The following is a 23,795-nucleotide window of genomic DNA, read 5'->3' on the forward strand; positions in this document are numbered from 1 at the left end:
AACCGGTTGGATTATCGTTTTTCAGGCATTCGTTGTCGTTAAACTGGTTAGGTTATGGATACGTGTATGGCTAAGATTAGAATAGAATGATCTTAAGTAAGCTGTAGCTGTGCTAAACATGTGATGGATCTATTATTCAGTAGTTTTCTTTCTAGCATCATCAACCAATATATGTTTCAAACCATTTCTTGAATTTGGAATTAGATATTACATAAGTCTAAGTTGGAGGAAGAATTTGTCCCACATCCCCATTAGAAGCGGTGTACCAAGTTTTTTTGCTCATTTCTAATAGGCGTGAAACTGTATATTTATGATCATATGTTAGGTGACTATGGGTTTGTGTGATGAATAGTGAGGATGGAAGTCGTTGCAACTTCCAAGATGGAATATGGATAACAGGAAAGGAAGTGTTTCTGAGGTTTTGTTCATAATTGTTCTCTATCTGTGAGGTTCAATGGATTAGGAGATGAAGTTAAAAACAGGAAATTGCCTTAAGTGTTAAATATGGCAAAGTTTAAATGTGTTTTCAGAATTTATGACTATATTGCAAAGGGTGTCTATCAGTCTTATGGTTATGGCTATTGGCTACAACGCAGTGCAGAAACCTACGCCCTATTTTTCGTTTTCCCATTCTTCTAAAATAGACAGAAATGACTAAAGACTTATAGGATCTGCATGCGGAGTTAACATAGCATCAATTAAGACACCGGGAGGCATTAAGGCTAAATTACAATAATTTATTTCCAAAGTTACTCATACTTCATAATTAATTACTTTTTTTCAAAAAAATTGATTGTTTTTTGAAGTAGAAATTCCCACCGTGACTTAGGATGAAAATTAGGATCTATCACACAGACACTTCTAAATTTTTACGGTTGAAACCTAATAGAATGTGAGACAAAATTAACCTAAGACACTTGAAATAGAAATTATGACTCATACCGTTTCAAGCTATCGCCACTCTATTCCCAATCTCAATTTTTGTTGAATGCTCTCCTGAACCTTTGCTTTAAAAATAAGGAAATCGATCATTTTGTATTCTAATTTTGACAATTGTATCTATTTTAAAATTGAACTTTTAATTCCACCCGTTTAAATCTTATACTTGAAAGGTTATACCAATTTTAATCATAAATTTTTTAGTTGATTGTTTGGTTGACCCACTCGTATCTATTATTATTCGATGTTAAATAACAACTTTATACTCAAAACACAAATTTTAGATTTTCTAACTAAATTTTACCAAGTTTCCAAGACACCTCTGGTTTAAGTATAATTCAACATTTTTATAAGGCTGGTTATTGGAATATCAACCTTGATAAATAACAAAAGTATTGTATTTGTTCAAGAAATCAAATTATGTTGGAAACCTCATCCTAGGAGCCCCCTTAAAGAGAAGGCAATGCAGCAAGGCAACAGCATGCACCTAACCAAAGCCTCTCATAAATCAACAAACCATTCTTTTTAAAACCTTGCAAGGAGCTCAATTTATTACTCTACGGCCAACAGATGACTGTACAAAGTGTAGGCTTAAACTTAAAACTCATATTCCAGCTAATAAGTTTACTGAAAGGTAAAATTACGTTTGTTAGCAGCTAGGCCAGAAAGACAACCTAACAAGTCGCACCCCGGGAATAGAAACAAATAACAACCTTGGGTTTCCAAATGAACTAGATGATAATTACACCTGGAAGCACAAGCGAACGTCTCTCTAGAAAAACTCTGTTCTAAAATTATTGCCCAATATGATATTTACATGCTCAAACGAAATCGAAATTGAAATATAGATGAGTTTCCAAAAGAACTAGATAATTACATCACAACCAGAACCACAAACAAAAAAGTGGTGCTAATAAGAAATGGTACACTTGGCAAAACGAAATCTTTCTGGGTCTATATACAAACTTTTAAGTTTCCACTTTCTATATGTACAATAATGAAAGGATAGGAAATCACAACTCACAGTTCCTCTTTCATCAAAGTTTCTCAGTCTGTGGAGGATGAGTTGCACGGCGGAACCAGGTATTAAACGCTTTGAAGAGATGCGGGCAATCATCAACATTTCTGGTGAAGCTAAGGCACTGCTGCAACAACTCTTGCGCATCTGACAAGGGGAGTGTGGAAATGATTCTCAGGAATGTTTCCTCTAGCTCCATACACAAGCCCTTGTTGCTGGCAAGCAAGGGTGAATGATCTTTGCTGACAAGTAGAACTGGAAGCCAATGCTTTACGAGCTTCTTTCTAACCTGAGAGAGTTGGGACCCCGAGTGAAACCATGTAAATTAAGCAGTTTTCTAATCAATCAAAAATCTCCCATCAGTAGTACTTGGGTTAATATTACTTTACTTATGTAATCGAGCTGTTTTCAGATCGATCATCTCAGAAGACTTTAGGCAAAGCAATCTCATTGATACCAACAAGGAAAATTTTGGGGTTGTAATTAAACCAAAGTGACTGCAGAATGAATCAACTAAGATTTACCCAAAAAAAGAACAATATACGTCCCTAGCATTTTTGCTTGATTTTTGCAAAAAGACTACAAGAAAGGATATTATGATCAATTCTATAGCCTGATTTCATTCATCCGTTCATCTTCGTGATGATTTGGTTTCATATGGGGCAAAGAATGCAATAAAACCTATTACTCCCTGAAACTGCGTCTGCACTAATTTGGTTTCTCTTGCTTGAACTCAAGCAGTTAGTAAGGAGAAAATGGCGGGACAGAGTAACTCAACTAGTGTTATACAAAACACAAATCTGAATGCCCAAAAGACAGCCTAGGTACCAGCTTATAAAAGCCACAAACTAAACAGAGACATAATTAACTCCAACTTAAAATGATCAATTCAGTCATCGACGAGCAAATAAAAAGTAACCATGGAGAAAACCAAAGACTCAAGTACAAGAACTTGACAAGGATCAAAGATAAAAACAAGAACTAAACGCAAAATTATAAAAAGACTAAAAAAAACATAAAGAAAAGACATAAAAGCACAAAGTATGATATGCTCTACGTCATTAGCAGTCAACAAGTTTCAGACAACAAAAACTTGATCTGTCTACTTCAATTGCAATTCAAAAATATGAAATAAAATCCAACCAAGGAACAAGAGATAAGGTAACCCACAATGCATTGGGAGAATCACATAATCACAAAAAGAGAACTTTCTGATTTTTCAAAATCATACAGGCAGCACATTTAAACATGATACTCAACTGAAAATATAAGCATTTTATTTCTTTTCTTCTGAATATCCACAGAAAGAGAAGGATAAAGCCTATTATATCTTATTATTTCATTCGCAGAGATTCTTGACTGAATTCTCATGGGAAGTTGGAAAGATTATGCAAAGCGATTGGTACCTGTTTGTTGGCCAAAATGCTACCAGCAGCAACCGCATTGGCAAGCTTGGAGGTACATCTTAGAAGGACTGAAGGAAATCCTGGCACAATGCCCCTCCACCCATCGTCTCGAAATGCTCGTTGTAAATCTGCAGTGAAAGAAGCCTGTTCACTCCATTCGTCCACAGCAACATCAGCCACCCTTAATTCTATCATCCTCTCAACCAGCCATGACAGATGCTTAGCATTTGTCATTGCAGTGTGTAAATTGAGCCTTTGAATGGCTTCTGTCTCGTTATGATCTCCTCTAAAATTTGGGCTTGAATATTCCTCCAAAGACTCCTTCACGACCTTCAAGCTCGTTTCAAATGCCATCTTCAGCACTCTCTTAGCTGACTCCTTTGAAGAGAAATCCTTCAAAAGCTTCGCCACAAATGCCTTCACGAAAGCCATATTGGGATAATTATGGATAGCAGCCAAAATCAATCCCTGCAACATTTCCTCACAAGAATCATTCTGACCCGGCAAAACCCTAGCAAGAAGCTCCTTCGATTCTTCCTCCTGCAGAAATGGAATCAACTCCATCACTCTCTTCTCCTCCTCATCAGTCCACGGCACAGCCTCGAGAAATCGAACACATGACTTCACACAATCCTCAAAAAGAAATTTAAGTGCAACAGGGAGGAGATCCAACGCAGCCTTCGCGCTATGGATAGCGTCCGACATATCGTCAACATACAGAAGCTCAAGAACAGCCAAATGCCCATCCATGGAACCCTGAGCCGCCGGAACACCGAAACTCAACTTCAAAGGTCCAGAATCATCATCTTTCCGGGGCTTCCATCTATCTGATAACAAAGCAGAAAAATACTTCGATCGGCGAAGAACATGTGAATGAAGATAAATCTGAACATCGGAAGACGACAGAGAATCAGAACCGGATGAATCAAAAGGAGTGACCTCCGAATACAAACGGAGAAGAACGTCGGCAGTGGAGGCTTCGTTGAAGGAGCCGCCGGCGGGGATGGAGGAGAAGGATGAAGAACGGCGGAGAGAATGGGGTTTCTTACAGACTTCGGTTGAGGAGTTATCCGGTAAGGGGAAACAGTCGGCGGCAGCCACGACGGAGGAGTTGCGGGTGGAAGAGACAGAGTGTTGAACGCGCTGCCTCTTCTTTGAAGTTCCGACGGTCATGTCCAAGCGAATCGCCGGCGGGATTTACAGAATCAAGGGTGCAAAATGAAATGGAGAGAAAAGAGAAGATGAAGAATGGATTGTGAGAGGAAGAATTGAGATGGTTCTAGATTTGGACCTCCATCGAAAAGCTTGAAATGAAAAAAATTATTCAAAGAGAAATGGAAACTATCGGCGGAGTTCATCTCAACAATCATCATTTTGGGGATTTATAATAATATCTAAATTAGTTTTCAATTTTTCTGGATAATTTAGGATTAAATAATTTTTTTTGGTTAAACTAAAAAAAACCCATATTTATGTAAAATATACCCTAAAACTTTCAAAATTTTTAAAAATATTCTCAAACTTTAAAGAAAGAAATTCAAAATACCTTTACCTTTAATTTCGGACAAAAATCATCAACAATTTATTTTAAAATTAATCTGAACCTTCAAAAGTTTTAGAAAATAACCTTAAACTTAAATAAAATGTCAAAATGCGTGTATCCGGTCCGTCATGTCCTCTATTTCTTAGGTAGGTGGTCAATATGAACCTCTATTTCTTAGGTAGATGAACAACATGGATTAAAACCACGACGTTTTACCTCACTTTTTACTTAGTTATTGAGACTCTGTACTCTTTTTACTACTACGTCAAACCTATGATGATTATTTGACAATATAGGTGGAATGTGGAGTAAGAGACATATAACATTTTGAGATTTATTGTAGTTCTAAAAGTATTTATTATAATATTGTAGTTTTAATAGTTTTAAAATTATTTTGTCTTCTTCTTGAGTTCTGCTTTCTCTTAAAACTAGACATATGCCTCAACAAATAATAAAATTTTCTTTTACCTGAAGATAAATTAAATTAATTCTTCATTTTTCTTTTACCTGCCGAAGATGGAAAATGAAGAATAAAATAATATATATTTAAGAAAATTTCAAAATAGGTTTGAAGACTTTCTCTTTCGGTAAATATTAAAATAATAAATTTGTTTGAATACTTTAATTTCTCCTCAAGTAAAAATTAAAAAGAGGAAGTGAAAATGAAGAATAACATAATAAATATGTTTAAGAAAAATAATTCTAAATAATAAATATTTTCTCGAAAAATAATAATAAAATAATAGTTATATTAAAATAATATTTTCACTTCTTCACTTTCTCTCCTTCAAATAAAATTGATCATCGCCCTATCTTTTATTTTAATTATTATTTTTTAATAACCTCTTGCCCTCAGTTCCCTTCCCTTCCTTCGTATTTAGACTCGGCTCACTCCAATTCAACCGCTAAAATCAAAACCTTAGATTTGATATACAAATATTTTTATTAGTTTTATTCTCATTAGTTACAATTTTTTTTCTCAATCATTCCTTTCATAAAATTTTGATAGAAAGCAGTAAAAGAAAAATATTTACAAATAGGTCATTTCGAATTCTTTTAGTTTAGTCGATTTTTAATCCGAACATTTTCTATTGAAAAATTAAATTTGTTTAGTGGTTAGTATTTATTTTAGGGAAACTTTTGTAAATATAACAAAACATCAAACTATTTACGACTTGTATAATAAAGCCCATAAAGTTATCTATTTTTTAAATATTCCAGGTTTGCTCTTCATCTTTCTTTTCTTTCTCGCGATTCGTCTTTCTTCTGCTATTTCTTTCATCTTCTTCCTCTTGGGATTTCGTCTTTCTTCTTTCCTATTTTTTTCTGCAATTTCTTTCCATCATCTTTCTTATTTTTCAATTCTTTATTTACGTCGTTTAATATTTCCATCGTTTTTCTTCTTTTTCTCTTTTTTTTTACTGCGATTTCTTTCCATCATCTTTCTTCTTTTTCTTTTTTTACGTCGTGTATAAAAAATCTTGAAAAAAAATCATTTAAATTGAAGTAGCCAAATGTAAACTATTGTGTAAAAAAGAAATCGTGTAAAAAAAAATAAAAGATCCTGTATAAAGAATCTTGAAAAAAAAATCATTTAAATTGGAGTAGCCAAATGTAAACTATTGTGTACAAAAAATAAATGATCGTGTAAAAAAAATAAAAGATCATGTATAAAGAATCTTGAAAAAAAATCATTTAGATTGGAGTAGCAAATGTAGACGATGATGTAAAAAAAATAAAAGATTGTATATAAAAAATCTTGAAAAAAAAAATCATTTAAAATGAACTAGCCAAATTTAAACGATCCTTTAAAAAAAAACAGTCGTCTAAAAAAATGAAAGATGTGTATGAAGAATCTTGAAAAAAATTATTTGGATTAGAGTAGCCAAATGTAAACGATCGTGTAAAAAAAAAGTAAACGATCGTGTAAAAAAAGTAAACGATCGTGTAAAAAAAGTAAACGATCGTGTAAAGAAATATAAATGATCGTGTAAAAAAATCTAAACGATCGTGTAAAAAAAGTAAACGATCGTGTAAAAAAAGTAAACGATCGTGTAAAGAAATATAAATGATCGTGTAAAAAAATCTAAATGATCGTGTAAAGAAATCTAAATGATCGTGTAACCAAATTAAACGATCATATAACAAAATTAAACGATGGAATTGAGAAAAGATAAATTGTAGCTATATCTAAACGATCGCGTATAAATTGTAGCTATATCTAAACGATCGTGTATAAATTGTAGTCAAATCTGAACGATTGCGTATAAATTGTAGTCATATTTAAACGATCATGTATCAAACAATAACCAAATCTAAACGATCACGTATCAAACAATAACCAAATCTAAACTATCGCAAATATATTACGTGCGCGTTGTTGACGGAGGCATTTTTTGTATTTTACACGGTAGGCCTATGAGCTTTTTCTGTTTTTTAAATTGTTCTATAGAATGTAAATATTTTGCTGCTTTTTTATATTTTTGAAAAGACCCATTTATTCTATTGAATTTATATTTTGTTTTAGTTATAGATTTTATTTATCCTATGATATTACTACTTCTACATTTTGTAGATCGAGACATAAAGAACAAAACAAATTGTCGCATAGATAAATTGTACTTAATATTTTTTTAAAGTTTTTAATAATTTCTACTAAATTTCTCATTATATTATACATTTTTTTTTTAGTTCGGTTGGATTTGATTAATATCAAAAAAAGAAAGAATCATCATCAATTTGAGGAAAAAGTATAATCGTTATTCAATTTGTAAGTTCTTTTCATTTAATATTGATCTATAATGTTATTGTTGTGTTTTATATTCTAAAACTAAACTCGTAAAAAGTAAATATAATCCATTGACAGTTATTAATTAATAATTTCAATAAGTGTTATTGATTATATTATTAGTTTTGTCTTAATAACCTAAATCTAATAAACTAACATCGCTAAGCTGTTTAATGAGTCTTGAACAGTACGTAGAGACATACAGGGATCTGTAACGCCCCAAAATTTGAGGTTGTTTAATTTTAACTATCTTAAGTTTAATTTTGAATTTTGGGTGTTTAATTTTTTTTTCTTGAAGTAATTGGTTTGGGGAGGTAGAAATTTTAGATATTTTGGAGAAATATCTAATTGATTATTTAAGGTGGGTTGAGTTAATTATGTTTAGGTGTATTATTGGATTTAATAATTGTATTATAAAAATAATATAATTATTTATGAAAAGATATTTGGAGGAGTTAAAAGGTGATTGGATTGGTTGAGGAAAGAGAATATTTGATTTTATTTGGGAAAATATAAAAAGAAATAAAAAGGGAGATATGGTGGGTTTTAAATGAGGAGAGAGAAGGTTTGTTGGTTGGATTAAATAGGAAAAAGGAAAAGGGAATTAACGTTTATTTAAATAGGGTATTGGAATGCGAGCATTTAATATTCCATCATCTTCTTCACCAAGAAAGAGAAGAGAGGAAAAAAAAACCCTAACCCTAATCCACCCTCCGTTGCCTTGGTCAGTCGATTGTCTGCGTCGTTCCGTCGCTCGTCGTCGCAAGGCAAGTCGGCAGCCGTCGTCTTCAGCCGCGCCCATTCGTCAAGCCATCAGCGTCCCGTCGCAATCTATCGTCAATCGTCATCCGCCGCCTCGTTTCGTCGTCGACCATCGGAGTTCGTCGCAACCTAAACAACGTCGCGTCGTCGAAAGATCGAGCGCCCATTCTCCGCGAATCGACCCGACCCACACGCTGGCATCTGTGCTAGTCGCCCGCGTGAGCCTCGTGCGCCCCAACCGAGTCGCGCCTGCCTCCCAACCGAGCCGTCAAGCTTTTGTGAGCCACAAGCCTGTTTTTGGGTCCTTTCACCTGTTTTGGTAAGTCTTAATTGGGTTTTTGGTATGCCCAACTAAGTTTAGTGTCTGGACCTAAATAATTTAATTTTGGTTTAAATTAAATTATTATTTATCCTAAATGACTGATTCGACCAATTGGAGTTTGGGCTGTGGAATCCCTTCTGATTAAAGGAAATTATTGTAACCTTGATCTTGGGTATGTTACTTCGAATGAATTTTGTGGACTTTAATTCTGTGAAGGTTAGGTTATTAAATTGTTGTTTCCTAACCATTTAGGACTTTTGCTGCTTGGAAAGCGTGATTTTACTGTTAGAATTTGATTGAGCAAATCTTCAGGTAAGAGATTCTACTACTAGACCTACGAGTGATATTAAGAGATCACATGTATTTATAGTTATGCCTGGATGGTAGCTAAATTGTGTAATGCCATGATAGTGATGATGAGCAACACTGTGTTGATTACTGATGCTGATAATTGACGTTATATTATGATGAGGATGATGCGTTGTATTCATGTTTAGATATGAGTTAAGTATGCTATGATTGTTATGATACACCATGCTTATGATGATGTTATGACATGTCACATGCTATGGTTATGGTGTATGTTAGCTTTAGCTATTAGAGTCGTACCTGCATGGATGTCCTTCGGGATCACCACTCTTTTTTATGACTGTGTAGTCCGATGGGATCACCAGTCTGACATTGACATTGACATAGACATGATTCAAGTGATTCGACGGGATCACTCGCCGCCCGATAATCTTAGTGTTTCCTTCCTGTACACTAAAGACCAGTTTGTCTTAGGTGCTCCTTTGGGTTCATTGAAGACCAGATTGTTCCTACAAGATTACAGATTGCACGTGTTTGAAAACGTGCCAATTCAGGGGTACCACTTTTCATGACTCTAATAGAAAGTTAATAAACACCTAGCGGGGCTAGTAGTGAGTCCCTTATTGAGTATATTTTTATACTCGCTCTTTCTATTTTTTTATTTCAGGCAGAGGCAGAGGTAAGAGCAAAGGCAAGCTGGCGAATGACCAGAAGTGACCGCGGTGAGCCATAGAGACTTGTTTGCTTCCGCTTTATGTTATAGTTCAGATTTTAGTATTTGCGTTTTTATTTTATTCTTTATTTATTATTTTATTTCTTTAAAATTAGATAGGGACCGAGTTAGGATTTTATTTTTATACTCATTTCTAATTACATTTTGTTTATGCTTTTAAATGAAAAATTCGAGGTTTTGTTTTATTTTTCTATTTTAATTTTACAAATTTATTTATCTTTTAAATTAGTAATGACTTCGGCTTAGTATAAGGAGTTGTGTCGTTACAGAATCAATGTTCAAGATACAACTTAAAGGGTTTATAGTATAGAGATATAGAAGGCTGAGTACCTTATCCTGGTAATACTCTGGATACAACTCAGTTTGTATTTGATACAAACGCAATGATCCAATATATTCGTGTAGGTGACATGTGAGTGAAGGTATATTAGATTGGACCACGAAATAGTAACTACTAGATGTAACTCCGTTAACTAGTTAGGTTTCTATTTTATAATTAGGATGACCTAGGTAATATAGTCATAATCCTTAGTGTATCATGAACTCTTGTTCGCGAGGGGTTGACCTTTGATTTGTACGGGTGAAAGTGACCAAATTGCCAACTCAATATGTTTATCATTTTGGAGACAGAATCGAGTGGGGAGCTGGGAACATAATCACACAAGATGAAATTCATTCCTTCCCGACTTTAGGGTAAGTAGATAAGTGTTCCCTTAAATGGTGTCTCCAGGACTTGAACAAAGGGCTCCATCCTCTCTATGGCACGAGAGTGGTTTCTATTTAATGGTTGAACCATTAAGAAATTGTTCATTAGAGGAGCATTGGTATTTAAGGACTATAAGTAACCTAGAGGCAAAATGGTAATTTGACTTAACTGATGTTACGAACACTGTGAATGACTGACTTACTGGTATTGGTCTATATTTGTACTATGAAGCATCTGCATATGTATCAGATGGATAAGAGTACCAATAAGAACTAGAAAATCAAGAGGAGCTACAATACAGAGTTCAAAGTCAACGGTGACAACCAACTCAAAACCAACAATGTCCAAGTTGTGGAATACGTTTATTTTATTTTATCTTTTAAATGAATATAATTTAGTTATTAAAAAATATTTTAATTTACATTTAAAATTTTCAATTACAGATCATTATTAAAAAAATCTATAATTATAAATTTTCATAAAATTCGTAACAAATAAATGATAGATGAAATATGTAATCTATAAAAGAATTGAAATTTCAATATGGTTTGATTTAAAAAAACAAAAATCTCTCATTATCTAATTATATAAATATACATATTGTAAAAGAAAAAAATGAAGAAGGCAAGGTCTTGGGTTAGAAACTCGACCTTGAAGAGAAAAAATAAAAAGAAAAAAACAAAGGATTTGTGTGAAGAAGAGGTATTGGGTTCAACCAAAGACATTGAAGAGAGAATAAGAATGTCTTGAATTGAACCTATGACGTTAGAGAGAGAATACAAATCTACTATATTTCTATAAATGTTTTTGAAACTATAATATTTTGGTAAGTATTGTGTAAACTAACCATATTTATTTAAATTTCTCCATTTTGACACTAATTAAGCATAATATGCATCTATTTAATAATGTTTATAATAATAATATAATACTTCACAAAAAAAAGAATGCATACAGATTTTTTTCTCCTTTATTCTTTCGTTTGGAATTCAAAAAGTTGAAGAAATGATTTTAAATTATTTATTTTGTTTAAAATGAGAAAGCTTTGAAATGAATTTGTTTGGATGATAATCGAAAAAGAAAAGAAAGTTAAGAATGTATTAATATAGGCTTTTATCTACCAATTTGAATATTAGGAAATGATGAGATCAATTGTGTAATTTACTTAAAAATCCTACCAATATTTTAACAAGAAATTTTTTAAGTAAAATTAGATTTTAAATCGTTTTAGATTTTAAAATCATTCTCTTTCTTGCGATAAAAAAGACAACAAAATTCATTTTGCATCCCTTTTCAATGGAAATTTCTCAAAATTCGAAGGTTCCAAACACATTTTTAAGTTTTTCTTTTTATATTTTTTTAAAGTATATATTATATCACTCAAGTGAAGGGATCATAAAATTTTCATATTTCTTAAATATCATCTCTCAATGGAAAATGCCATACTAAGTTTAAAAATAAATTAAATAATAGGAACAAAAAAAAAATTAATATAGACAATATTTAGAAAGCTCAAAAGTTAGAATATAATTTCTAAAAATATAAATCATAATAAAAAAAATATATTTATATGTATTAAGACAATATCAAGAGTTCAAAGCATAATATTAAATTTTTGTTGGTATGTTGATATTTTCACGTTTATATGAACAAGACATCGGTTGATATCTAAATTAAAATTTAATATAATCAACAAACATGTTTGTTTGCTTAAAAATTATAAATATCTACACTGATATAAGTTTATTTTTTTAATTTATTTCTAAACTCTTTAAAAATTGTCAATCCCCGTCGATATTTTAATAAATATTTATGTAAAATTAAGACTTCCATGATACGATTTAAGACCTATTTTGTGATGATGAGTAGAAATATGAAATGATAATAGGCAAAATGTTTTTGTTATTATTATAAAATAGGTAGATGGCATTGTGGAGTGGAGATAGATAAGCATCACACCAACAACATATATCATTGTTTATTTATTGTCTTCTGCAATCTGCCCATGTGTTATGAGATACCCTTTTTGAAAGGTGAAAGCTTTTTACTTTTTAATTATATGCAGACAGATTCACAGTGCACTCCATAAATGGAAACCTTATCCAAACCAATCTTATCAAAAGAAAAATATACATTTTAAAATTCACATCTGATTTCACACTATATTGAAACATCTTGATCAAAGATGAGGACAGCTAAACAAATCTAGAAATTTAAGGCATTTAGTGGGAATTAAAATTAAAAACCAAGTTTTGAAAAAGGAAAATATATTAAGAATGATGTGAGTGAGGGTAATGGGCCAAGTCCACTGAATGGATGGTTGGGCTGAATGAAAACATGGGTCTAATGGGCCAAGAAGATTTTCAAGTGTATGTTAAGCTGAAAACCTTCACGATTCTTGATCAAAGATCAAACCCACACATCTTAATTATCTCTTAACTAAACTCAATTTAAATATTCTTAACCAAAATATTTCCAAATATTATAAATATATATTGTTCGCATGCCCAAGTTGGTTTTTCTTTATATTGAATTCTTTTGTAATTTAACTTTTTTATCTTGATGTAGATCAACTAACATCCACAAAATAGGTTAATTTTAAAATTAAAAAAGAAGAAGTGAGGAGCATTTCATCGATTAGACTATATTTAAGAAAATTTTCTCTATCTCAAAAGAGTGAAATATTAGTATAACTTCTTAAAATTCGTGTTAGATTAGCCTTCTAATAAATAGATTATTTTAAAAATATTGATTAAAATCATTTTTTCTTAGATCAAATGTCGAATTCTTAAAAATGTGATCCCTCACCTTAACAATCTTAGAAAAATTGGACTCCTAAATTTACTAAATTCTATCGTACGATTTTGTTTTAAGGAAAACAATATAAGTTATTATAAAAGATTGATAAGGAAATTTTATGAAATCATATATTAAATTTTGAACAAAAGAGTTTTGTGAAAGATTTTAAAACTAAGAAAAATTTAAATTAGAAGGATTTTAAAATAATTGAAAATTTTAATTAGAAAGATTTATAAATTTTAAATAGAAATCAAAATGAGAGTTAATAGGAAAATTAGATAGGTAAAAATAAGAGTAAATAAGCATCATAATGAATTAAACAAACATAAAATAAAATATCGAGATTTTAATAAAAATATATTGCACATCGATCTTGAACTTCCAAAGAATCGATTTTCTTAACTCAATAAATCTAAAAAATCGAACTCTCAAATTTCTTAGATTCCATCGTTGGAAAATTTTAATAAAAAAATATGCTCGATAAAAAGAATTACAAAAATATATAACTTACATAACAAATAAATAAATATTAAATTGAACATCTACGTAGCAATTAATGTAAAATATCATGTAAAGTTAAATTAAATCCCAAAATATTTGCGATTCGTATTATGAAAAAGTTAAACCTATGAAGCCACCGTTATTTTTCATAAATTCAAGATTTTCCTTTTGTTGTTTTTAGATCATTCATCATTCCATTTTCTTTGCGATTTATTTTTTATATATATATATATATTATTAATTTCTTCATATTATCACTTCTCCTTCTTCACATTTCCTTTTTTTTTCTTTTGCGATTTACTCATTTCATCCTCTAGAATTTTTTCATTCTTCTTCATCTCTCATTTTTATTTTCTTCTTGGTACAAAATCTAAACGATACCAATATCTAAACGATCAGTTATCTATCATAGATAGACAAAAATAGACCATTATCACTAATATTGATCGTTTAGATTTGTTACAATATCGTTTAGATTAGATACGAAGGTACAATATTTTATTCAAAAATTATTTAACTAAAATAACTTAAAATGTATAGCCAAATAGTTTGCATCAGAACTATTAATGAAATTAGAGCAAATATCATGGAGTAGATTATTCTGTATTTAACATCATTGTTATTTCCTTACTTAGCCTTAGTTTGGTGTATATTTATACATGTATATTGTAATAACTAAAATAAGAAATACACAAAAAAATCAATAAAGTTACATGGTATCAGAGCCAAGTTTCTAACCTAGCCGCCGCCGCCGCCCTCATCCGCGAATCAGTTTCTGCACATCAGCCTTCTGCTCGAGTTGTTCATCCATCTGCCGCAGCTATTTCCGCCACAACTCCAGTTCCACCCGCAGCTTTTCGTCCACTGCCGGTCTATTTTCGCCACAGCCTGCTCCGATTTCCGTTCGCCGCTCGATTTCTGTCCACAGATCGAGTTCCGTCACAGTCGAGTATCGCTTCCACATCCGAATCTCGCCTCCAACGAACTCCTAAACTCTCGCTTCCACATCCGCCCATCCCTGCAGATCCAGTCGAATCTCGCCTCCACAGAACACATCCGCCCCTCTCCGTCCGACCTTGAAGAAATCAACTGTGAGTTTTGCCGCCCGACCACCTGCAGATCCATTCCGCCAGCCTCTTTGTCCGTACCGTGAGGAAGTTCGCCGTGAGATTAAGTCTGCCCTCTCTGTCCGATAGTGAGGAAGTTCGCCGTGAGATCTACAGATTGACCACGTGCAAATCCGACCAACTGCCGCCACGTGAAACTGCCGAGTCTCTCCTACTTCAGATACTTCAGATCTGTATTAGCTAATCGTCTGTGGAATCATTTCTGTGATCTGTGCTAACTAATCCGTGAGATTAAGATCAAGGATTGAATTTTGCCACTTTAATCCTCAGAGATGGAGAAAAATGACGTAGCTCGCCCCATTAGCACCATCCTTGATGACACAAACTATATTACCTAGGCCCACCAAATGAGGAGTTTTCTAATAGGTCGAAAATTATGGCGTATCGTCACGGGAGATATTACCGAACCTGTCAAACCTATTGTCCATGAAACCAGTGCAGAGGATATTCAGTACATTGAAAGACTTGAGGATTGGGACAGCAAAAATCACCAAATTATCACTTGGTTAGGTAATACTTCTATTCCAGCCATCCACACTCAGTTTGATGCCTTTGATAGTGCAAAAGAACTCTGGGATTTTCTATACACACGTTTTCAGTCTATAGGGCTGACTCATTATTATCAGCTGCACTCTACACTTGTTAGTCTCAATCAGGAAGTGGGACAATCTGTGAATGAATATCTAGCCACTCTTCAGCCTATTTGGACTCAGTTGGATCAGGAAAAAATTAGCCCTGACCATATTCGTCTCATCAAAGTATTAATGGGTCTCCGACCTGAATATGAATCCGTTCGTGCTGCTCTGTTACACCGTAATCCTCTGCCATCTCTTGATGCTGCTGATCAAGAAATCTTATTTGAGGAGAAAAGACTTGGCATTGTCTCCTCTCTGCACTCTGATGTCGCCCTTGCAACTACTTATCTCCGACAAGCTAATAAGACCATCTTTTGTAAAAATTGCAAACTTCATGGTCATAAGTTTGCTAACTGTCCTACCACTGAGTGCAGGTATTGTCACAAACGAGGTCATATTTTGGATAATTGTCCAACACGCCCGCCCAGCCCTCCTGGTCACTCACACAAACCCAAGTTTTCCCATAAAGCCGGCTCTTCATCTGTTGTTGCTGCTGCTACATCATTTGACATCACTGAACCTTCGAGTCTTCAGTTGACTGATCTTCATGATTTACTGAAATAGGTGATCTCTTCCCAATCTACTGCTCTTGCTGTCACCCCAGGTACCTCTTGGCTCCTTGACTCTGCCTGTTGTAATCACATGACTTCTGATATTTCCTTATTATCATCTCATATTCCTGTTCAATCACTTCCCCCGATCCACTCTGCTGATGGTAATTCCATGTCTATTTCCCACATTGGCACCGTTAGTACACCCACCATCAAACTTTCTAATACCTATCATGTCCCAAATTTCACATTCAACCTAGCCTCTGTTGGTCAATTATGTGATCTTGGACTTACTATTATTTTTTCTTATGGTTGTCAGGTTCAGGATTCTCAGACGGGACAAGTGATTGGTACGGGACGGAAGGTGGGTCGATTATTTGAGCTCACATCCCTCTAGCATTCTCCTGTGTTTCCAGCCATCTCTGCTCCCGTCATTGATAACACCCTATTTCAGTGGCATCTTCGTTTAGGTCATGCATCCTTTAATAAACTCCGTAGTTTAACTTCTACTGGTCTTTTAAACAATGTTTCTCAGTTTAATACTTTTGATTGTTTACATTGCAAAATGGCGAAACAACCTGCTTTGTCCTTCCTTAAATCTGCTTCCTTATGTAATAAACCTTTTGGCCTAATTCACTATGATATTTGGGGACCTGCTCCATGTCCTACTGTTAATGGTTATCGATATTTTGTGTTATTTATTAATGATTATTCTTGTTTTACTTGGATTTACTTTCTTAGAAATCGTTCCTCCTTATATCAAATATATGTTGATTTTGCAAATAGGATTCAAACACAATTTTCTAGCAAAATCAAAATTCTTCGCACAGATAATGCAATGGAATATAAGGACTCTCGTTTTCTTTCCTTCCTTGCACAACAAGGCACTTTGATTCAACGTTCATGTCCTCACACTTCCCAGCAAAATGGACGAGCGGAACGCAAACACCGTCACATTTTAGACTTTATTCGTGCCCAACTCCTCTCTGGATCCTGTCCTGAAAAATTTTGGGGAGAGGCTGTCCTCACCTCTGTTTATGTCATCAATCGCCTTCCATCTCAGGTCATACACAATATTTCCCCATTTGAACGACTATACGGTACTCTTCCTTCTTACTCTCATCTAAAAGTCTTTGGGTGTGCATGCTTTGTGTTATTACATCCCCATGAACATACCAAACTGGAACCTCGTGCTCGTCTTTGTTGTTTCTTGGGTTATGGCACCAAACATAAAGGTTTCCGTTGTTGGGATCCTATCTCTCAACGATTACGTATTTCTCGCCACGTCACCTTTTGGGAACATCGTATGTTTTCTAGTCTTTCTTCATTTCATGGTTTTCTAGTCTTTCTTCATTTCATGCCTCTCTATCTAGTCCGCACTCATTCTTTACTGATCCTTCTACCCCTCTATTTCCCACTCCTGATTCACCATCCAACACTACATCTTGTCCCCCACTCACATCTAAGCTCACTGAATCTCACACTACCTCCGCACTCCCGGACCTCCCATGTAACGACCCAACTTTCCAGACTAAGCTAAGGTCACTACTCAGTGCTAAGACTCGACCCCAAAACACAAAATTCAAAACGGACCGGTTACGATTCATTAAAAAAGATAATATTAATATTAAAATGATAAAATAATAATATAATATTAATTATATTATTATTGTTAGGTATTATTATCAGTATAAATTAATATTAATACTTTTATCATTATTTAATATTAATATTAATATTATTATTTAATATTATTATAATCATTTAATATTAATATTTTATTATAAATTATTATTGTTTTATTTAATATATATATATATATAAATATATAAATATTTTTTTTAAAAACCCTAAGCGCGCGCGGCACACCCCCCTCGTCCGTTTTCGTTTTCTCTTCCTTGCGCCGCCGCCCTCCCTTCTCTTTCGGTTTCTCCTTCTTCTTCGTTCTCTTCTCGTCCGACGCCGCTGCCGTCTCCCAGTTTCCTCTCTTCCGCATTCGTCGTCGCCATCCAATCTCTCCGTCTCCCTCTCTCTGTGGTGGTACCGTTTCGTCTCCGTCGTCGGAATCTCACCGCTCCAGCTTTCGTCCGCCGCGACCATCCATTTTCGAACTCCCTCTCGATCTCACGCACCGGGCACCGCCGTGCGTCCTTCATTCCACCGTGTCCGCCGACGCCCTGTCACTCTCCGCCGCGTGGAAGCGGAGCCGGTCGTCGGACTCCTCCAAGCCGCGGAGCGTTTCCGTCGTCGAACGCCGAAGATCGATGTTCGTGGTCACCCCGGTTTCAAGCTTCCGAGCCGAGCCGCGAGCCACAAGCAGATCCGAGCCGAGCCGCGATCCACAAGCAGATCCAAGCCGAGCCGCGAGCCGAGCCACGAGTCGAGTTGAGTCGAGCCGCGAGCCGAGTTGAGCCGAGCCGCGAGCCGAGTTGAGCCGAGCCGCGAGCCGAGTTGAGTCGAGCCGCGAGCCGAGTTGAGCTGAGCCACAAGCCGAGCTGTGAGCCGAGGCCAAGCCGAGCCGAGCCGAGGGTGAGCCGAGCCGAGCCGAGCCGAACGCCTCCAAGCCAAGCTGAGCTCCTTGTTCACCGAGCCACCTAAGCCTTCCTTCCTCCACTCCGGGTCACGGTGAGTTTTCGGTAAGGATTGTTTTGATGATTTTCCATAATGTTGCTATATCCGATTCGAGTTGAATATTGGAATAAGCTTTGGTCCTATCTTCCATCCCTTGAAGGTATTAAGGAGTTGACGTTTAAGTTCTCGGATTCCGCGGCAGGCTTGTTTGGAGATAGCTCTCCCTTCCTTGGGTAAGTCAACGGATGTTGCTTAGGACCATTTAAAATGACTTCTACTAGTATCATTGATTAAAACCTTCATGTTTTCGTTTAGGTGGATCCGTTGAGCGTGGACTCGATCAAGGGGCATAACCAAGTTTCAGGTAAGGGTTTTCCTACTACTGGACCTCGGATTGAGGCTGGAAACGTAGTAATCCACAGGGGATTACACGTTAGTAACTGTACCGAATAAATGTATGTGTGTTTGACTTTTAAGTATTGTTGCTATACTCTTGTCTGATGTAAAGGTAACACGACCGCTAGTTGTAGCTTGTGTGCTATCGAGTGTAAGGAGTTGCTTGCGGATAGACCCCGATGCTGGATGTTCGGTATAGGGTGGTTACGTTAATGGGCTACGTTGTAGATTGGAATTTTATGTCGATGGACACTGAAGTTTACGATTAAGTACGTGGTAGTCATTGGTCTGGTCATTGATCACGGAGTTTGGTCGGGAAGGACGGTGAGTCCGATTTTGATTGATTAGTAGACTGGGTCTAGGGGTTATTAATGGTGTGCGAATTGGAAATGCGTATAGCAACTGCGGGTGTAGTTGTTTAAACTTATACTATCTGACTGGCAAAGCCTATGGCGGAACTGTAATATGAATGTTGTTGGGGTATGACTGCTGTAGACGGTTTAGTATGGACTGAGGGGTAACGGTTAGCTTCATCTATGGGGTAGTGTGCCTTACGGATATGTGCATCCTTCGGGAGCACTAGACTGATATGTGCATCCTTCGGGAGCATTAGATTGATATGTGCATCCTTCGGGAGCATTAGACTGATATGTGCATCCTTCGGGAGCACTAGACTGATATGTGCACCCTTTGGGAGCATTAGATTGATATGTGCATCCTTCGGGAGCACTAGACTGATATGTGCATCCTTCGGGAGTACTAGACTGATATGTGCGTTCTACGGAACCACTAGACTGTTATGTAGGGTACCCCTGAATAGGAAGTTAACTGTTGTTCCCTAACGGGCCCAGTAGTGGGTCCCTTACTGGGTATGTTTATACTCACCCCTTTTCTCTTCTTAAACTTTTCAGGTAAGGGCACAGCGAGGGGCAGACCGACGAGAGGCAGGAAGGACGCGTGAAGGCCATATGGACGCGTCTGGTTTTCTTATTGCTTCCGCTATGTATTTTGTTAGAATATTTGGTTTGTGATTTTGAACTGATGACTTGAGCTTTTATTTGAAATTTTTGTGACTGTGATTTAAAATAGGGCCCGAAACTATTTTTTTTTTTGTAATGTTTCTAACGTTTTTAATGAATCGTAACCGGTCCGTTTTGAATTTTGTGTTTTGGGGTCGAGTCTTAGCACTGAGTAGTGACCTTAGCTTAGTCCGGAAAGTTGGGTCGTTACATCCCATCTGTCCCCTGTGAGGAACCTGAACATGCACCTGTCCGACGGTCCACCCGGGTAAGAGAAACTCCTTCTCATCTCAAAGAGTACCATTGTTTTTCTACTATCATGCCTTTAGTTGAACCTTCCTCGTATAAGGAAGCCAGTACTAACCCCTTGTGGCAGCAAGCAATGGATGATGAACTTCAAGCCTTAGCAAAAACTCACACCTGGGATTATGTTGACCTACCTCCTGGTAAGAAATCTATTGGCTGTAAGTGGATTTTTAAAATAAAAACGCACTTTGATGGCTCTATTGAACGATACAAAGCATGTCTTATTGCTAAAGGATATTCTCAGGAATATGGGATTGATTATGAAGAAACGTTTTCTCCAGTAGCTCGAATGACATCTGTCCGTAGTCTTCTAGCCATTACAGCTGCAAAACAATGGCCCCTTCTTCAAATGGATGTTAAAAATGCGTTTCTGAATGGAATCCTATCTGAAGAAGTCTATATGAAACCACCACCTGGCACTACTCCACCACCACAGAAAGTATGCCTTCTTCGCCGTGCTCTCTACGGCCTCAAACAGGCTCCTCGAGCTTGGTTTGCAACATTTAGTTCCACCATTACACAACTCGGGTTCACCTCCAGTTCTCATGATTCCGCCTTATTTACTCGTCAGACGCCTAATGGTATTGTTCTCCTTCTCTTATATGTTGATGACATGATTATTACAAGTGATGACCCTCAAGCCATATCTGATTTACAATGTTACCTGGGTAAGCATTTTGAGATGAAGGACTTAGGAAATCTCAACTATTTTCTTGGTCTTGAGATCTCCTCATCATCTAGTGGCTACTATTTATCTCAAGCAAAATATACGTTTGACCTCCTCAATCGATCTGGTATTACTGATTCTGCCACTTTCTCAACACCTCTGGATCCGAATGTGCGTCTCACTCCTTTTGATGGTGTTCCCCTTGAAGATCCCACTTTGTATAGGCAACTAGTTGGCAGCCTAATTTACCTAACTGTGTCTCGTTCAGATATTCCGTATGCAGTTCACATTGTTAGTCAGTTCATGGCTGCCCCTCGTACAATTCACTTCACTGCCGTCCTTCGCATTCTTCGTTACATCAAAGGTACTTTGGGTCATGGTCTACAGTTCTCCTCCCAATCCTCCCTGGTTCTCTCTGGTTTCTCTGATGCTGATTGGACGGGTGATCCTACTGATAGACGATCTACCACTGATTATTGCTTCTATCTAGGTGACGCTCTTATCTCCTGGCGAAGTAAGAAACAATTTGTTGTTTCCCGTTCCAGCACAGAGTCTGAATATCGTGCCCTGGCTGATGCCACTTCAGAATTAATTTGGCTTCGTTGGCTTCTTACTGATATGGGGGCTCCACAGACATCACCCACTATTCTTCATTGTGATAATCGCAGTGCTATTCAGATTACACACAATGATGTATTCCATGAACGAACAAAGCATATTGAGAATGACTATCACTTTGTTCGCCACCACCTACAGAGCAACACACTTCTTCTCCAACCCATTTCTACCACCGATCAACCTGCGGATATATTCACCAAAGCTCTCCATTCTCCTCGTTTCACTCAGTTAATTCACAAACTCAAGGTGGTCTCGACACTCCCATCTTGAGTTTGAGGGAGGGTATTAATGAAATCAAAGCAAATATCATGGAGTAGATTATTCTGTATTTAACACCATTGTTATTTCCTTACTTAGCCTTAGTTTGGTGTATATTTATACATGTATATTGTAATAACCAAAATAAGAAATACACAGAAAAATCAATAAAGTTACAAGAACAAAATTTTGTGATAAGTGGAAATACTTGTCAAAGAGTTTAAACTTAGTTGAGATAATAGGCTAATTTGGGGATTTGTAATTTTTTAATCCAATCACCATTCAAATTATAACTATGAGATTTCAAATAACATGTAACTATAAGATTTCATGAAAAGAACAGAAAAACCATGCAAGTTTCACGAAATCTCATTTTGAATTTTTTTACAATAATTAATTTTCCATTCTTTCTTATTTTTATCAACAATTGTTTTCTCAAAGAAAAAAAAAAAGAACTATTTTTAAACTTTATCCTTCTCTTCCAACGTAGGTCCTGTTTTTGCATTTTTTGCATTTTTTTTTTTTTTTTTGCCAAGTGATTTTTGAACTTCAATTTTCTCTCTCATTAAAAACGGTTTTTTCTAGAACCAACAGCTAGAAGAAGAAGAAGCAGAAAAACCAAGTAGCCAAAAGGATAACATCTCCAGAGAGGGAAGCTGAGGGAGCTCCAAAAATAGTTCGGCGGCGAGAGACATGGTTCGCCGTAAAAGATCAAACCAACCCCCACCCATTAACAACATACTAAAAAGAAAAACTCAACACAATGGGTCTCAACAGGGAAAAGGAAGAGATATTGATTTAAAATTGAAGACGAGGAAGAGGTAGAGGTAGAGGTAGAGGTAGAGATAGGGTACTGCTGCTTTGGTTGTTGTGTTTGGACCCCACCAACCACGTAAAAACATAATGTATATTTAATATGCTTTTCCTCTCACCATTTTTGCTCTCTCTCTCTCTCTCTCTCTCTCTCTCTATATATATATATATATATATATATTTATTAACCAACTCCACCCACATTTTCCCCTAAATTCCTTACATCATAATACATACAAACTTTTGTTTCAATTTTTAATTTAAAGGTTTTCAACCTAATAATAAATACATAACAAATAATTAAATACTCCAAAGTTTTTTATTCTAACTTATACATTTCAAAATATTACATTTTCAATCTATTATTTACTTTACATTTTCATTGTTAATTATATTTTTTTCCCTTTATCAACCAAATCTTCATTTTCATTCAATCAATTACATATTTTCAAATATTTTCCATTCAATTTTCACATCAAATTCTATTTCTATTTGTAGACCTTTATTTTTCTGTTTTCCTTTTCCATCATTACAATTTTCATAAATTTCCATAAATTTTTTCAAATTTTTCATTGATGTTGATATTTCCATAAAAATTGAAACTTCATATTTTGAACCTTGTATGTTTCTATAAATAAGATTAAATTATATTTTTAAAAATATCCTTAAATCAAAGACAGCAATCTAAAACTATTTTTAAAGTGCAAATATTTTAGAATATCAAATGAAAAAGTGATAGATCGTTGACTTGAAACAATATAGTACTTGCCAAGACATTCATATAAATTAAATTTGAATTAACAACATCTAGACTAGCTCGTTGATTTTTCATATGATATTCTGACAATTTTATCAAAGTTAGTCTAATTGTTTTTTTTAAAAAGAATATCAATATTTTTAGAAACAAATAACAAAATCGAATTATTCTATATGTATATATGTATGTATAACAAACCTAATCTGAAAGATATTTAGATATAGATATTAAATATCATAATTGAAATTTAC

The 23,795-nt window shown here is 35.1% G+C and overlaps 2 protein-coding genes across 2 annotated transcripts; one reads left to right on the forward strand and one right to left on the reverse strand.

The window, feature by feature from the left end:
• Positions 1–1,712: 1,712 nt before the first annotated feature.
• LOC103489583 (BTB/POZ domain-containing protein At3g05675-like) lies at positions 1,713–4,741 on the reverse strand. The gene is made up of 2 exons (XM_008448811.3): positions 3,364–4,741; positions 1,713–2,246 (listed from the first exon to the last, which is right to left on the reverse strand). The coding sequence occupies exons 1-2, from the start codon at positions 4,534–4,536 to the stop codon at positions 1,977–1,979; spliced, it is 1,443 nt and encodes a 480-aa protein (XP_008447033.1). The 5' UTR covers positions 4,537–4,741; the 3' UTR covers positions 1,713–1,976.
• Positions 4,742–15,300: 10,559 nt separating this feature from the next.
• LOC127148475 (uncharacterized) lies at positions 15,301–16,152 on the forward strand. The gene has a single exon (XM_051082208.1). The coding sequence runs from the start codon at positions 15,301–15,303 to the stop codon at positions 16,150–16,152; it is 852 nt and encodes a 283-aa protein (XP_050938165.1).
• The last annotated feature ends 7,643 nt before the right edge of the window (positions 16,153–23,795 follow it).

Source organism: Cucumis melo, chromosome 1 (genome assembly GCF_025177605.1).
Source record: "Cucumis melo cultivar AY chromosome 1, USDA_Cmelo_AY_1.0, whole genome shotgun sequence".
In the NCBI taxonomy this organism is placed as follows: Eukaryota; Viridiplantae; Streptophyta; class Magnoliopsida; order Cucurbitales; family Cucurbitaceae; genus Cucumis; species Cucumis melo.